Source organism: Protopterus annectens, chromosome 2.part2 (genome assembly GCF_019279795.1).
Source record: "Protopterus annectens isolate FY-2018-M chromosome 2.part2, PAN1.0, whole genome shotgun sequence".
Classification (NCBI taxonomy): Eukaryota; Metazoa; Chordata; order Ceratodontiformes; family Protopteridae; genus Protopterus; species Protopterus annectens.
Genome location: NC_056730.1, coordinates 411,245,354 through 411,263,119, shown reverse-complemented (window position 1 = coordinate 411,263,119; position 17,766 = coordinate 411,245,354). Strand labels below are relative to the sequence as shown.

The 17,766-nt window shown below is 41.8% G+C and overlaps 1 protein-coding gene across 1 annotated transcript in view; it reads right to left on the bottom strand.

The window, feature by feature from the left end:
- Positions 1 to 17,766, bottom strand: part of LOC122795947 (transcription factor TFIIIB component B'' homolog) — a 586,977-nt gene that overhangs the window by 28,736 nt on the left and 540,475 nt on the right. The window contains exon 10 of the mRNA XM_044064430.1: positions 15,700 to 15,874. Within this exon, the coding sequence (XP_043920365.1) occupies positions 15,700 to 15,874 (175 nt within the window). The remainder of the gene's footprint in view (positions 1 to 15,699; positions 15,875 to 17,766) is intronic.

The window sequence follows — 17,766 nt, the reverse complement described above, 5'->3', positions numbered from 1 at the left end:
GGACCTCTTCAAGAGGAACCTTGACGATTGGATGGGAGAAAGGAAATTCACCCCAGGGATCACATCAGTCGCCCTGCTAGACAGGGGTCCAGGAAAGTAAATAATGTGGGAAGAAATAGCCAGGGAATTGTTATGGCTAGGCTTGTATAGGCCCTAGGGCTGATAGCCTAGTACCAACCTATGAACCTATATAATTCAGTCTATTTCAGTTTATCAGCATGGTTATCGGAGACGGTAAGATTTTATTCTGATATTGACATCTACCTCAACTGTACATAAAACATTCTTAACCAAACTACAGTGTATACAGACATTTCTTCTGAAAGGTACTAACAACCTGACACAAAGGAGAGACTAGCACCTGTTCGACACAGTTCTGGGTACTTAAAAGACAGACATTCATTCCAGTCTTACCACAGTTTCTTCCAATTATTCCCAGTTCACTTCAGTATGCTACAGTCTTATCAGTTCTTAAAGAAAACTTTTTAGGTTTTGGGTCTCAATCTGGTGGATGAAACCCTTTGACAGTGAGTCTACTCTGTCAGCCCACAAAGCCTCTGGGTCCGAAGGCAGTGCAGATCTCAAAGGACAGGGACAGGTGTGAAACCCCCCCCCCCCCCGGCACACCATGCAGGGGTCATGAAGATTGTGTAGTGGGATCTTCTGATGACATTTAATACATCTCTCGAAGCTAGCAGCCATAGGTTCATAGGTGAAGTACTATGCTATCTGCCCTTGCAGGCTATTTAAAGTCTAGCCAATTTCCCTTTTTCTGCTTAAAGTAACCTATCCCATTTGGTTATAGAATGGCCTTACCCATCCCACTGTTGATAAATATATATTATCCCTAATGAGAATAACTTGGATCATACCACAGATAATTTGAGGCGACCCATGTATGGGATAAAGCATTTAGTAGATGCATCTGTCCATCAGTAGTAAAGGGGGCATTCCTGGGGTAAATTTTCAGTTTCCCATCCACACATTTATTTATTTATTTATGTATTTGCATTTGTTAACCGGGTTGGTCCAGCTGGGTAAGAATTACCCTTTTTCAGTGGAGACCCGAGGGGAAAAGCCCCAAACAGACATACAAATAGAGACAAATTAACAATATTACAGAGGAAAACAGTATTATGGATACAATGGATAAGAAAAAACAAACAATGAAAGTTTGAGAATATGAGTAAGGTAGGCCAGAGGCATGCATGCAAAAGATTTATGAAAAGGTGTTCTGAGCAAGATCTGATGGAGTTACTGCACATCAAGTCAAATGACATCAGAGATACTCTGCCTAAGGATCTAAACCTGTTCTGCAACATCAACAGAGTAGTTTGGAGGGACAGGTATGTTTCACAGAGGATACTGCTGCTGTGGAGTAGACTCTCCATCCACATAAAACAGTTACAAAGTTCATCCCTGTCCATTTTCAAACACAGCCAATATACCTAACCACAACAATTTCAAATCCATGCTTCTCTCCCATCTCTTCTCCAAGTGGGAATGTCCTTCACATGCTCCCACCTAAAACTCCCACACTACTAACTCCACACCAAAATCATCATTTCTTTGCCTACTTTAACTTAATTCAGAGTAATGGGTTGGAGGATGGCTTGTAGGACACACACAGGTCACTCCTTAGTCTGTAGGATACACAGCACAGTGGCAGGCAGGGGGTTGCGTCTGTCCATGTAGGACATGTTATTCAGACCTTTTAGTAAGGATGCATAACTTCATGTTTAGTCACAAATAAGTCTAAGTCAGAATATAATTATGCCTTTAACAATTAAGATAACACTACAAAGAATTACACAGTAGTGCTACTACAACACTGTTAACACATTAAAAACAGCTGGTAGATATTTGCTTAATATTCATATATCTCTAATTTAATCTAACTATATCTAATGGTCTCTAATTCAGGTAATGCTAATTAAAGATTAAAAGATGGCCAAATAGTTTTTTGTTATGACAACCAAAATTTTTTTGAAGTGGAGCACTTACCTGCCCAGATTTTGCTGCTACTTGGAAAAAAAGATCAGAGTTAGTAGGGGGATAAGGACATTACGGGAAGGAAAGATTCTTAAAGACCTTGAGGATGTAGCACTAAATTTGCTGGACCAGATTCAAACAATGTCTCAAAGACCCATACATTGGATGGGACAGACTGAATGAATAGGATACTGAGTTTATTAGTCCTGGTTCTAGGGGAAAGAAATAATAAACTAATATATTTACACTAAGCTGAAGCAAGTGCAAAGACAGTCTTGCTTGAAGACCTTGGTGTCCAAATCTGTGGAAGTTGCTATCTGCAATTTGGCTCTATAATATTTTCTTTAACTCTGCACAGTTAGGTTTGATATTCTTGAGCTACATTCAGTTAAGGAATTTATTTATGCTATTAGTTAGAATTTTCCTCTGAAGTATTCTGTCTGTACAACTGACGGGTTTCTACTCATTGTGTCAATGCATTTACATCTCCATATTTAATTTAATTTAATAGCGCTGTCTACTTTCTTAACATTTTAAGTGAAGGTTTACTTATTCACGGGTCTTTTGCAACCATTTTTTGAGAAAAGAGAATGGAGTCAGATGGCCAACCCATGTTTTGCTGCATAATTTGTATTCTCCAATCATGGGGTTTTGTAAGGGTGAAGAGGAGAATTAGGCCCTTCCCTCCATATCAAAGTCCACAACTGGGGAACCCAACAGAGATTCTACAGGTTTAATTCCTAGGCTTTTCTGATGGAGGCTCTAAATTGAGAGTATTACAACATAGCTGACTGAGGACCTGAGAGGAAGCTCTGTAGTGTTGGTAGTAATACCTGGATCTGCCACTAGAGCAACTCGAAGTGAAAATCTTTAAGTGGCTTTAACATAGGACAACAGACAATGGAGGTCAATGCTACAGAAAGCAGTACTGGAAATACTGGCATCAAAATTAATGGTATCAAAACTGAAGAACATAGAGATATTCAAAGACAAGATGCTAAGGGTGGGGTGGGGGTAGTACACACTACAAGGCAATTCAGTGGTATAATTTTGCAGGTGCAGACTGGGGAACTAACACCTGTGATGCATGGGGAAGGGCAAGGCTGTTTGGAGAGCACTGACCCTTGTAAAAGTGAGGTAAAATCTTTCATAAACAGCCCATTGTATGCCTCTCCCAGCCAGGCACTTTGCTGAGTATCCACAAGTACAGCCAAGATGAAAAATAAGAAAAACCTTAAACTGCCATGATGGCTGTCTAAATGATGGTCCTTGTTCATAGGTAGGTACTAGGCTATCGGCTCTAGGGCCCATACAAGCCTAGCCAAAAAATGTACCCTGGCTTTCGCCACCCAAGAAAATTATTTTCTTGTGCCCCTGTCGAGCAGAGCCACAGAAGTGATCCCCCGGGTGAATTTCCCATTTCCCATCCAATCATCAAGATTTTTCTTGAAGAGTGCTAATGAGGAGCTCTGTTTGACATAGATAGGTAGTCTGTTCCAGAGTATGGGAAGTCTCTGGGACAGGAATCTATCCCTCCAGCATGTTCTGTTTATTGTGGTGACAAGGTTTAGGTCCCTAGAGCGTGTAGCTCGGAGGGATTGGGATTTCTTTAAGTGGAGCATGTCCAAAAGTTCTGGGTTTGACATAGCTTTGTATGTTAAGCAGAGATCGCCCGAGTAGGCGATATGCGATAGAATAAAGCTGTAGTTTTTTGAGACTGTCTGCATAGGGCATCTGTTTGAGGCCAGTAATCCTCTTTGTGAGGTATTTCTGTGGTCTTTCCAGTTGTTGTAGATGTCTTGTGAGGTACATACCAAAAGGGGCGTTGTACTCAATAATGGGTCTAATGAGTGATGAGTAGAGGGGAACAAGGACAACTTTTTTTCTGGATGAGAATCCTTTTGTGATGAGATGAGCCACATAGAAGGATTTCCTGACCACTGTGGCGATGTGATTATCAAAGGAGAGACTACTGTCCACCTGTGTCCCAAGGTCTCATCACATTTTCGGCATTAAGTAGACTACCAGCTATGTGGTAGTTCATGGGTACAGAGTTTTTACCAAAGGGGATGACAATACACTTTTTGGCATTGAGCTTCAGGCCACAGCTTTGACACCAGGTATCTGTCTCAGTGAGGCCCTTTTGTAGTTTGTCCACATCGTTAGGAGTTTCGATTATGGCTCCTAGTTTGCAGTCATCTGCAAACTTTGTTAGCCAAAGACCTTCTGTGTTGGCCTCCACTTCAGAGAAGTAGATACCAAACAGGAGAGGACCCAGGACTGAACCCTGTGGTACTCCACTTGTCACTGGTCTGATGTCGGATTTGGAATCCGCTACTTTCACAGTGTGGGTTCTGTCCGTGAGCCAGTTGGCAACCCATCTTGTGACATAAGGATTTATACCTAGTTTAGTGAGCCTATCTATAATTCCAGAGTGGGGGATGGTGTCAAAGGCCTTGGCGAGATCTAGATAAGCTGTGTGAACCATTTTACCCTCATCAATGGCTTTGGTGACTGCCTCAAAGAAGTCAATCAGGTTTAGGAGACATGATCCGCCTTTTACAAATCCAAACTGGGTAGGGTCCAGAGTTTGGAGATTACCAATGTCTTTGTTTATGGGTTCCACGATGATACGTTCCATGGCCTTGCAAACCAGGCTCGTCAGGCTAATGGGGAGGTAGTTCCCGGGGTCCGTCGTGGCTCCCCCTTTGTGGAGTGGGATAACCGTTGTGGTGCACCATTCAGTGGGTACAAAGCCTGAGGTGAGGCTATGATAACATGGTACTTGGGTAGGGTACCAGTTCATTCTGTAGTTCGTGTAGAATGCAGCCTGGGATATTGTCAGGTCCCATGGATGCTGTGTTCTTGGCTTTGAGAGTTTTTTTCCCCCCTGTGCAGCCGTGATTATAGGAACTTTGCATTCTTCCGGTATAGAGATGGGCCCTCTAGGGGGTGAGAGGGGGGTAAAGTTAGCACTGAACCTATCTGCTAGGATGTTGGCAATATCAGTTGGTTCTGTATATTTAGTGCCATTGTGCTGTAACTCAGAGCAGATCTGAGTGTTCCCATTTAGATTCTTGACATAGCTATAGAATGCTCTGTGGTTGTCTTTAGAGTCAGTGGCAATTTTGTTTTCATAACTAGCTTTGGAGGATTTTGAGGGCTCTCAGCTTCTTACCGAGGTTGACCAGGGAGTTCCTCCAGTCATGGGATTTTACTCTTTTGCAACAGTTTCTTTCTTCTGTTGTAGAGTTTGTTTATGGTGGCAGAGGACCACCAGATTGGCTTCCTTTTTTTGGAGGATAACATCTTGGTTCTATTAGGGATAGCACGATCCTGCACTCGTGTAAGTGCTTATAAAGTGCATTTGTGTAGGATTCGGCAGTCATACCTCTATTGTCCATCTGCATGGGTGTCATGAAGTTTGCCACTTCTGTCTTAAGAAGTGTGAAGTTGGCTTTGGAGAAATTTTTTATGATGGTTTCCCTAATTGGGGGTGGGGGTGGGATGTAGATGTCTAGGCTGATTAGCTTGTGGTCGGATCTGACCAATGAGGAATTGACCTCTGGTGTGGAACACCGGTTTCCCATGTTGGTAATGACCAGGTCTAGGATATTGCTGCCCCTGGTGGGGGTGTGAATAAGTTGATCCAAGGCATTGGAATTTATGAATTCTACAAAACGTTGAGCAAAAGAGTTGGTACATGAGTAGTTTTCCCAGTTAATGGTGGGGTAGTTGAAATCGCCCATTATTAGGGTTTTGGGTTGTACCCTAATACTTTCCAGTGTATCAAGAAATGAGGAGTGTGAATCCTGGGGCATGGTGGGGGGTCTGTAGCAGGCTACAATTTGGATTGCGGTCTTGCCCAGAGTTAGCTGCACTTGGATAATCTCGGATGCATTACGCTGTGCAACTAGCCTGAAGATGTGGATATCCTTAATGAATATGGACACGCCTCCGTTGTCAGTCAACTCTCACCTTAGTGATAGGAAACAAATGAGATGATTGTATGGGAGGGGGTTAATTATAGCCAAATGGGGGTAAAAGCTAGAAAGCAATCAAACATGTTGCACTTGATGGCAAGCAGAATAGCTTGCCCTCAGATAAACAGAGGTGTTTGCAATCAAGAGGCAAATGGGCCTACGTCTAGCGGCACAAGAATTCAAAGAAAGAACTTTCTGAAAGAAGAGTTGTAAACACTAACAGGAGTTAGATTTCATCTTAATTTCAGCTTTTATTAATTAGGAGCGTTTGCACAGCTCTGGGTTCATCGCCTCAAAGCTCAGCAAACCTTGGAGTTCTCCCTGTGCTTCAAGAAGTGTTCACCAATTCCAGTGCCATCTCATGCAAAAATAACTAGGTATTCACTACTAGTACTACCAAAAGATCAGATGCCTCCCAAACGGAAACCATTTACACACAAACCAGTGTCTCAACAAATATGCCCAAAAGGTGTAACACCACAAAACCTGATGTTTTGGTCATAAGTGACACACGGATGTTCGCCTCACCAGGCTGGATATGGAGCAGGTTACGGTTAGCTGCCTGTCATATGTCAGGATCTATCAAGTCACTCAAGCACTTGAGTCATTCAATCACAAGTACCGGCATGACTCCATCATAGTCCGTGCGGGGTGAATGAATTGAGACGTACCTCAATGGACTATATGAAAAGACATGACCAAACTCTCAGATTGTGTCACAGGCAGGTATAAGCGTGAATATACCACAATACAAACAAAAAATGATTGACTAACAATTGGCTTAACTTCTGGTGTCAGTCCAAGGGGATTCAATATCTGTCAGCCTGGCAAGACATGGTTCACAGGCCATGCTGCTTTGTCAGAGATTAACTGCACCTGTCTCCTCTAGGCAGTGTCAAAATAACCAAACTCCCAATATAACAAAATCCTCTCTAGATTAACTTAAGGTGCTGCTGCTTAGCGCTGGGAGTCTAAACAAGAAACCGCACTCACTAGAAGCACTCCTCATTATGGAAGATGCTGACATCTGTGCAGTTACAGACACATGGTTCAAAGGAGTAGAACACAACCCAGCCATGTAGAGCTACAATGCCTTCCATACATTCAGACCACAAAGCGTGAAAGAAGCGAAGCAAGAGGTGTATCCATCTTCATTTAGGATAAATACACCTGGAAAGCAATCATACAGTACGACACCTCTTGAGCTACCACATGTCCAATTAACTATTGTCAAAGCCCCTACCACATCATAGCTAGCTATCAGTCTCCACTATGAAACAGGAAAAGCATACTGCATATTCCAGGACTTACTGGAGTCACTTGCCCTACAACCCAGCACCTTACTCATGGGTGATTTTAATCATCCTACCATCGACCAGGAAACATACATGACCACAAACACACTGGCTCAGAAGTTTATGGACTTTGTCAATGCAAATGCTCTGGAACAGCTAGTCAGCATACTCACAAAATGCTCAAATGTCCTGGACATCATACTCACAGAGCACTGCAACCCCCTGTGTGATGTCCTTCCTGGTAAGATCAGACTATAAAACAGTCTCATTTGAACTAATTTTAAGACCAGATACCATAATCAAGCTCAAAAATGCTTAAGAATTTTTCTAAGACAAATTATCTCCTACTAAATGATGGTATAAGAAGTTTCAAAGCCCCCTTAAACGCAGTAACATGGACTCCTATGCACAGGTGTATACCAATGCCCTGTATAACCACTTACCAGCAGTATCTGACCAGATTAAAACCAGGTCTTACTGAAAAACAAGCCATCCTGCAGGAGCCCTAGTATAAACAGGCTAAACTACAAGAGAAAGAAATTAATGTCCAAGAACAAGACGGAACTGCTCAGCATTAGAAGAAATCCTTCTCTAGCTTAAACAAACAAATTAGATACACTGTCGAGTCCTCCAAAGCTAATTACAAAGCAAAAAACCCTCCCTAGCTAAGGATAATCACAAGGCATTCTTTCACTACATCCAAAACCTAAAGGGGAATACCCAGCTATGCAGTGAACTGGTTCTGGATGGCACCATCCATAATCAACTAACAGCCAACCTGCTAGCGGACAGATTTGGAGAAAACTTCAATCACCCCTCCCTCCCATCCCTTCTGCTCCCCCCAAAGTACACCTGCCACCATTCCCCAGCCTATTATCTCAAGAGAGCAGGTTATCTCCATGCTCTTCAAAGCGAAAAACAATGCATTAATGGGACCAGACAACATCCCAGGTCACCATTTAAATAACTTAAAACATGGCCTAGTAGACCCATTTGGATCCCTGTTTAACCACAGCCTGAGAGCTGGCTATGTTATGGTGGAATGAAGGACAACAGTAATCGCTCTGCACAAATGGGGATCATCAACCAACCCTGGGAATTACAGACCCATAAAGCTTGACTAACCTCATCTGCAAGGCCATGAAAATAATTATGGACCTTATTAACAAGGGCAAAGGTAATCACCAAACTCTGGATCCATCCCATTTCAGATTCGTTAAAGGCAGATCATACCTGCTAAACATGTTTGGCTTCTTTGAGAAAGTCACCAAGGCCCTGGATGAGCGAAACAGTGCACACAGTCTATCTTGACCTAGCCAAGGCATCTGTCACGTTCTCCCACTCAGGTATGAGAGAAACTCTCCCAATTAAGAATTAACCCCTAAATTATCAGATGGGTAGCCAACTGGCTCACCGACAGGATACATACTTGTCAAAGTGGGTGACTTCACCTCTAGCAAAAGGCCAGTCACCAGTGGCATACCATTGGTTTCTGTGCTGTGCCCCTTACTGTTCAGAATTTATTTCTTAGAAGTCCAGGCAAACTTGGATAGCCTGTGGCTGACCAAGTTCAATAACTAATGCAAACTGGGAGCAATCACTGAGTCCCCTGATGATGATAATATACGCAGACAGGGTTAATGCAGACAAATGACTTATAGTAAAGCTAAATGAAAAAAATGCATTATTCCCCCCTTTGGGAAAAGCTGATATCCTTGCTAATTAGATTATAGACAGCACTCCCTTAAGTGTAGATCCAGTGGTACATGAACTGGGTACTCAGGATGATAGCAATCTGAATTTTACCCACCACATATCCTTAGTAGTAAGAAAATCCTTCTATGCAGCATACCTTATAAGCAAAGGCAATGGATCTAAATCTAAAGATGTTATAATTCCATTATATTCGGCCCTCATCAGACCAATAGTGGAGTACAATGCTCCCTTTTGCATGTACCTCATTAAGCACCTGCAACAACTGGAGACACCACAGGGGTTTCCGACCAAGAAATTACAAGGTACACAAAACAAGTCATTCTCGGAAAGATTTCAAGACCTGTCACTGTATTCTGTCTCCTACCACTTTCTAAGGGGTGACCTGGCCCTGATGGAAATGCTACACATTCATAAATCAAATTGCAGGAGGGTCACTTGCTCCAGGGATCTTAAACTTACCTCTGCATGAGCAGGTCATGTTGGAGACAGATAGATGCATCTCCCCAGAGACTGCCACGTCTCTGGAACAAGCTTTCAATTCACGTGAAACAGAGCCCCTCCCTGTCGCTCTTCAAACGTAACCTAGATCAATGGATGGGTGACTGCAAATTCACTCCTCGGGTGATGCCCATGTCCCTCCTGGACAGTAGTTGTCGGTATTAACTACCATAGACCCTTACCTCTACAAACTTCACTGACAATTGGAACAGCTCAGGATAAATATGGCTAGGCTTTTAAGGACTCTAAGACCACTGGCCTAGAGTAACCTCCTATGAGGTTAACTTCTTAAACTGAAATACTGTGCTTGTTTTTCACAGTAATCACTGCCAGCACTTTGCAATTTTCTGTTCATTTAAAGTGTATTTTTGCTACAAATTTCCTTTTCTCCTTACTGATTGGTACTGAACTGTTCCATCTTGCAATCGCCTTATAGGACTTGGCTAGGGGATACGTTGTTGTTGCACCGCACTTGATGGTGCCTTTTTTCTGTGCTTTCACATTAAGAGGACTTGGGTCATCCATCTTACAGCAAAATATCTGAGCTGGAAATCATTCCAGAGAGGTTCAAAGTGTAGTTGTTTATTGACTAGAGGGCTCAGGAGTTAAATTTCAACTTCATTCCTGACTATATAAATGAAATACATTTGTATAGAAGCCTACACCCAATGGACTACTCAAAACAAACCCAAAAGGCAAGCAAACAATTTACCCAGGTCTCTTGTCATAATGATCCCATTGTACTACACTACAGCTACTCCACTTACCAGACTGGAAAAGGGGAAGATTATGGTTAATTGCTTATCTACAGCCAGGATCTGCCAAGTTACAAATACACTCAAGTCACTGCTTCACTGGTACCAGTATCATTCTATCATAGTCCATGTGGTCATAAATGACCTGTGACATATCTCCCTGGACTATATGAAGAGAGACTTTATGAACTTCTCTGAATATCTGCCTTGCACTAAGAAGCATGCTACCTTCACAGAGAATGATTCCACAGTCTGAACAAAAAACGATGGACTAACAATTAGCTTAGTTTCTGGTGTCAGTCCAGGGGGATTCAATACGTCAGCCTGGGAGGACTTAGTCAACAAACTGCTTTGCTAAAGATGGCCTGAACCTGTCACACCTCCCCGCTTCTGGATTTTAGCTAAAGTTTATTCACACTCCAATGCCAAAGTGACAAGCCTACCAACATAGCACATAAACCCAAAAGAACCAAAAGGTGTTACTGCTCAATGCTAGGAACCTTAACAAGCCAACTCCACATTCTACAAAGCTCTCCTCACTCTGGAGGATGCAGACATCTGTGCTGTTACAAAGACATGGTTTACAGCTGCAATGCATGGCTATAGTGCCATCCACACATTTAGATCATCTGCAACACGGACCGGGACTAAAGGTGGAGGCATCCCAATCTACATTAGCAACAAGTATGCCTCAAAGTTAGTTAAACAGGATAATACCCTGGAGTTCATCTTTGTGCAAATCACCTCAGATATAGTCCATTATCATATCAAGCTATAGGTCATCATTTACATAAGAATCCCACAGCTCTTATCCTTAACTACTGAAGGCAACCTCCATTCAACATAACACTATTCCGGGGAGACCTTTAAAATACCCCTCTACAGACTGTGAAACATACACTGCCTCCAACTTCCAGGCACAGTGTTTCCTGGACTTTATTAATACAAATGCCCTTTGTCAGTTAAAGGGCACTTTAACAAGGTTCAAACATACTGTACCTAGCTCTCACCAACATAGCAGAACACTGCACCCTCCCTTCACCCCATGATAGGAAACACAGCTGTCTCATTCAAAATAAAAATCAATTTATTTATTTTTACATTTGTTTACTGGGAAAGTCCAACTTGGAACAAAGCCAATTTTCAGCAGAGGCCCAGGGAAAAATGCTCCACATGCATGTTTTTGTAACATGGGAGGAAACCCACACAAATGCAGGGAGGAAATGCAGACTCTGCACCGAAGGCACCCAGCTGAGAATCGAACAGAAAAACCTCTTGCTGTGAGGCGACCGCGATAATCAACAAAGAAAACCCAGCAAAACCTGTTACAGTTAGGAACTACTCAAAAGCAAACTACATCTATTAAGCAACAGTTTCTTAAAATTCAATTCCCCACCTAACCCAGAGTTCACAACAGCCTGTACAAAACTAGTCACAAACAATGCACAAACATGTGAATTGCTGCAGAGAAGCTGCTGGACCTACCAAAGATAAGCCCAAAACAAACCCTAAAAACAAACTGCACTGGTGGAATCCTAACCTTAACAAGGTAAACACCAAAAGGAAAAAAGTCAAGGCCAAAGTCAAAAGTAGCACCTCTCATAAGAGCTCACTAATAAAAACATGAAACTATATAGACTAATTAAATGCAACAAGGTCAAGATAGCTTCTCAGACTAAAAACCACAAGGCCTTCTACAGCTACGTCCATAAACTCACACTTAACACTCAACATTGTGAGGGAACTGGTAAGTAAATGGTACCACCTTCAGTGAGCAGAGTGATACAGCAAATCTGGTGGCCAACAAATACAGCTCAAACTTCACTCGCCACCCCTTGTGAAATACCCATCTACCCCTTACAACTAACCAACAGGGAGCAGGTCACAGCGGTTCTCATCAAGGCTAAAAACACAGCCTCAGTGGGGCCCGATAATATCCTAGGTCATCTCCTAAATGGCTTGAAACATGACCTATTAGGACCACATGAATCACTTTTCAACTACAGACTCAAAACAGGCTATGTACCAAGTGAACAGAGGAGGACAACAGTTATCCCTCTTCACAAGGATGGACCATCAACTAAACTCAGAAACTAAAGGCCTCCTAGTCTGACTAGTCTACCAATCAAAGCCATGGAATGAATTATCATGGAAATGATCAAAGACATTGGCAGCTTACAGACTCTGGCTCCATCCCAGTTTGGATTTGTCAAGGAAGGTCATGCCTACTTAACCCAGTAGACTTCTTAGAGAAGGTAACCAAAGCAATGGATGAAAGGAAAATGGTGCATACCACCGACCTAGAGTTGGTAAAGGCATTCAACACAACAGCCTACCTCAGGTGTTGTGGACTAACTCACCCAAGCAGGCACAAATCTCAGCATAACTTGCTGGATTTCCAGATAGCTCACAAGTAGGACCAAAGACATCAAGATTGTTGAGACCACCTCCACAAAAAGGTAAGTCACCAGCTTAGTACCACAGGGGTCCCTGCTGGACCCACTCCTGTTTGGTATCTACTTCTTTGAGACCAAGGCTAATGTCAAGGCCTACCAAGTTCACAAATGACTACAAGTTGGAAGCTGTCATAAAATTCCCCCATGAAACTCAAATCCTGTAAGAGAGTCTAACACTGCCAAAATGACTGGTGCCAAAGCGACAGATTAAACCTAAATGCAAAGAAGTGCGTTATAGTACCTTTAGGGAAAATATCAATGGAGTAATTTGTTAGAGTGGACAAGACACCCCTAACAGTTCACCCGGTAGTTAGAGATCTGGGAACATATGCAGACAATCTGGCCTTTAACCAACACATACCCAAGACAGTGAGAAAAATAATTCTATATTGCCCAACTCATAAGAGGATGGCATCCAGGTCCAAGAAAGTTATAGTACCACTCTACGCTGCTCTTATCAGACCCATCATTAAGTACAATGCCCCCCACCCCTCAGAAAGTACCTGACTAGGAAAATACAACAGCTGTTAAGTCCACAGAAGTTCCTCACTAATAGAGTTCAGGGAATGGACATACTGTCCTATACAGATGACCTTACAGCCCTGTTACTATACTCAGTCTCTTACAGGTTGCGATCTATGCTTGGCATAAAAGGTATCGTTAGATCCAGCCTGATAATGAATATTCGCATCCACAAAACAAGCAGCACCAAAAATACTAGATCCAGAAATTTAAACTTAATGCAACATAAACAGAACATACTGGCAAGACACATGTGTCTCAAAGGATCTCCATGCTCTGGTATAGGCTCCCCATCCACTGAAGCAGAGTCCACCCCTAACCCTATTCAAACATAACCTTGACTACTGTATGGGAAATTATAAATTGATCCCTGAGCTCACCCCTATGTCTTACAGACACAGAGGCCAACAGTAAACCTTCCGTAACTAATTCTGGATGGATAATCAGAAATTCATCCACAGGCTGGCCACAGTATACTGACAGAAGCCAACAGTAAACATTCCCTAACTAAGAACCCCCCCCCCCTCCACACACACACACACACACACACACACACACACACACACACACACACACACACACACACACACACACACACACACACCCTTAACAACCACCTAACATACTCCTACAATTAAAATGCACATGCTACATGGGGACACAATTGGGTTGGTTTGCGTAGCTAGGCTTATAAAGGCCCTGGTGGTCATTAGCCTTTTATCTACCTATGAATCGATCAACATTTCAATTCTTACGTTTGTAGTTGCACAGAACACTAACCAATTTTCTGCTGAAAATCAAAACACTGGGGTATAACCTAAAGTAATCTTTCTCTGATAGTCTTCAACGAGCAAACAGTTGGACAATATATGAGGAGTGATACATCACAGGCAGGGAAGGATTCAAGGCAACCTTGCAAAGTTTAACTGCAAAACTGACCTAATGCCTGCATCAGTCCTACAAAATCAAATATGGACATCCTCTTATCAGATCAAAATCAGGTTGTCTGATAATTTACAGCCAGTAGAAGGAAAATGTATATTTATGTTAAATGTTCTGATTACTCATTCAATCTTGTGTTGTACCAAGACAGCAGGCTATATAACATTTAACTGATTTAGCTGACGCATGGTATAGCTAAGCTAATGTTGTTGTCTTTCAGCTTTTCCCGGTTAGGGTTCGCCACAGCAGAACTCCGGTCCATTAATGATTGGCAATAGATTTTGACGAATGCCGAGGTAGCTAATATGAAGTCATAATAACTCATGAACTGAAAGCCATGTACAATCTATAAAAGAACGAACTGGCTTTGGATATTTCTGAAACAGGAACTTGCTCTGACCTTTTTGAAAGAGTGCTCTCTCTTGCTCGCTCTCTCTCTCACATGACGTTATCTGGTAATACTAATTAGCATCAAGCCACATTACTTAAAATGTGATCTGGAATTTTGCATGAATCTGTCCAAAAAGAACATAAGCGTGGCTGCTCTTATGCTTGTAGACAACAGACTGCATGAGAAGCCAACTCAGTGATGTTGAACTCCCAACTAATGACTTTCATACAAAGTCATTGTCAATATGGTTTTAAGTGTGCACCAACCAATATCACTTCTTTTGGGAGATTCCCCCTTCTTGCTTATGTGGGTGTGGAGTTAGTACTGTAAAATGTAGGATGTGCTGAGGGACTATTCCCACACAAGGGGGAGTGCAGGGTAGTTTGCCTCCGAAAAAGGAAAGATTTTTTTTCTTTTTCATTGGGATGATTTCCTGACCAGTTATGTTCAGGAAGCTGATTCCCAGTGGAGTGGTAATTTGATGAACCCTTGAGCTCCACCTCCCTAAAAGAAAGCAACAAAAAAAAATCACTTTTGAACCAGCACTACCCTTATTGCTTTGGATATTTACGTTGCTTACTCTAACCAGAAAAGAAAAGTACCAACAACCAACAAGAAACAAGTGCGCAAAGAAAGCTTTTAATATGTAGGCAAAAAATCTGAGGCTGCATCCGTTACTTTTTGTGCAAATATATAGTTCTTTCCTACCAAGGAGGCTTGGTTAAAATATATGTCCAAATAGCCATTACATCTGACAAAAATTACAGCATATTAAAAAAGCAAGTATGACAGAAAAACAAAAAACAAATTACAAAAAGTAGAGGAAGTATCAAATTTAAGGGACATCTCAATAAACATTGACTATGTCCACTTGAAAAAATGCTCACGTACTCAACATCTCCAAATTATCCAACAATATTCAAGAAAAAAATCACTACTTTCCTTTTCATCGTAAAACTTGAAATATTGACAACTAACTGTAAATTCACTAAAGTGCATTTGAAAAGAGGTGTGTTACGTAATACATTTAGGAAATCTATAGAAAAATGATTTCTCTCCAGCCCTTGCCCACTTGCAGGGGCTACACACATTTCTTAAAAGAAATGAATGCTGCATAGGGACCCCTTTAGCAGATGATCAATGTCTTACTTGGATGATGTGCTTTCATCGGGCTGTTTAGCCTTTTCTCCATCTTCTGGTAAACTACTGATGGCAAACTCGTCGTCGTCGTAATCATCATCACCGTCAGCATAATCCCACTCTCCACCAATAAATGTTTCAGGTTCCTCTTCCTCATGCAATGAAGGCTTGGCTTTTTCCTTCTCTGCTTAAAGCAATATTCCACAATGTAAAATACTAATTTAATGAGCCATACAAGAAACAAAAAAAAAAAATATTAGACTGCATTAAAAAAAACATCCTTGTATGAAGTGCTTCTACTACTCAAAGAAGGAAATGTTACTCTAACAGTTAACTGAATTCTGTAAAAAAAACACCAGCTGCTCTATGGTACCAGAATACATTTATTCATCCCTAATCCTATCATAGTGTGACATTCTAAGTGATGCAAGATGGGAAGACCATTACAATTTTACAATAATTTCACTTGTTGTTTCGCAAATGAGTACGGACTGGTCCAAGAAACCTTTTCAGTCGTGACTGCAGGCAAAACAGTATATGTTCAGTAATTCATATAATGGTGTTACAACAATAGTAGTAATTATACTGAGATTATCTTACTGCCAACCCTGCAAGCTTCTCCCTTTTCTCTGAGCTCGTGTGACCTCAAAGTATATTTAAAAATCAAGAACCCCACTGCATAAATCCTTTAAATGGTGTTATACACCATTTTTGGCTGCCCTTATCTGGAGTAGTATTAAATCTGGGCTTCATCAGCATCAGCTTCACCAGATCAAGTTAACCCATCAGATCATCATAACAAAATAATGAGGAAAGATCACACACAACACACACATCACTACATCTGTTCATATCTAAGTAAACCATGTAAATCCAAGAAATTAAGGGTCAGTATACATTTGAAAGGTAGGAAAGAAAGTACAGTTACATTTAGATGTATGGCAAGTAGATGTTTTCATTGTTGCCGTAACAACAACCTGGCATTTCTTTGCTGTGGAAACCCTTGGTTGGCCCAAATACTAGAGACTATTCCCCCTCCTCCAGGCCTGGTGTACACCCTCTCCCCAATGTCATAATGTCTGGGTATAAAAGCTGCTGACTGGTGCCATATTTTCAGTTCTTTCTTCATGTCCCACACTCTGAGACCCAAAGAGAACAAGGCACCCAATCTGCCCTTAATGGGACACTGTATAGGGGGATCTGAATCCTACACTATTGGTGGGAGATCCTGCAGAGGAGAAAAAGCAGGGAGCCCAATGCAACCATAAGAGGAGGCAGGGGAGGGCAGGTGGGAAAGAATACTGCAACAGTGAAGACACTCTAATATCTACATTTACGATTAAGATACAACTGTACTAGGTTCATAGTGTTTTACTGTTACAGTAACAACCTGGGAGGAATCCCAAAGAAAATGAATGGGTGGCTGAAAACAGGTTATGCTGAAGATAGAAAACCCTGCAAGATAACAGAGGCAACTTGGTTGTAGAAAAGATGGATAAATTGTAATGTCTGGTAAATGTGTGAACAGAGGACCATGCAGCGGTTTCCAAAATTTCTTTAGTTGGTACCCCCCCTTACAAAGCAAGGCTGTAGTACCTGCTGTGGCCTGGTAGAATGTGTTCTGATTTGCAAAGGGGCTTGTTTACCATAGTGTCTGTATCAGAAAGCAATATAGTTAAGGGATCCACTTGAAAGTAGTTTGGTTATGGGTTTTTCAATTTTGTAGCTAGCAAAGGTCATAAGAAGTGCTGGTCTATTTTTCTTTATGTTCTTTGTCTACTCTGAGCTACCTATGAACATCTAGGGAGTGAAGGATACGCTCACCCTTGTTTTGAGGATTAGGGAGGAAGACAAAGAAGGTGTATACAGGAGTTCAAAGAGACTTCCATCATCACTTTGGGCATGAAACTAGGATTTCTTTCAAGTGTGTCCCAGTTAAGGTGGACAATCAAAAAGGAATCGGTGGACATTAGAGTTTGCAATTTCGTCACTCACCTAGCTTAGGTTATAGCCACCAGAAAAACAGGCTTCCAGGAAAGAAACTTAATGTCTGAAGGGGCTGAACACTGAAAAGAT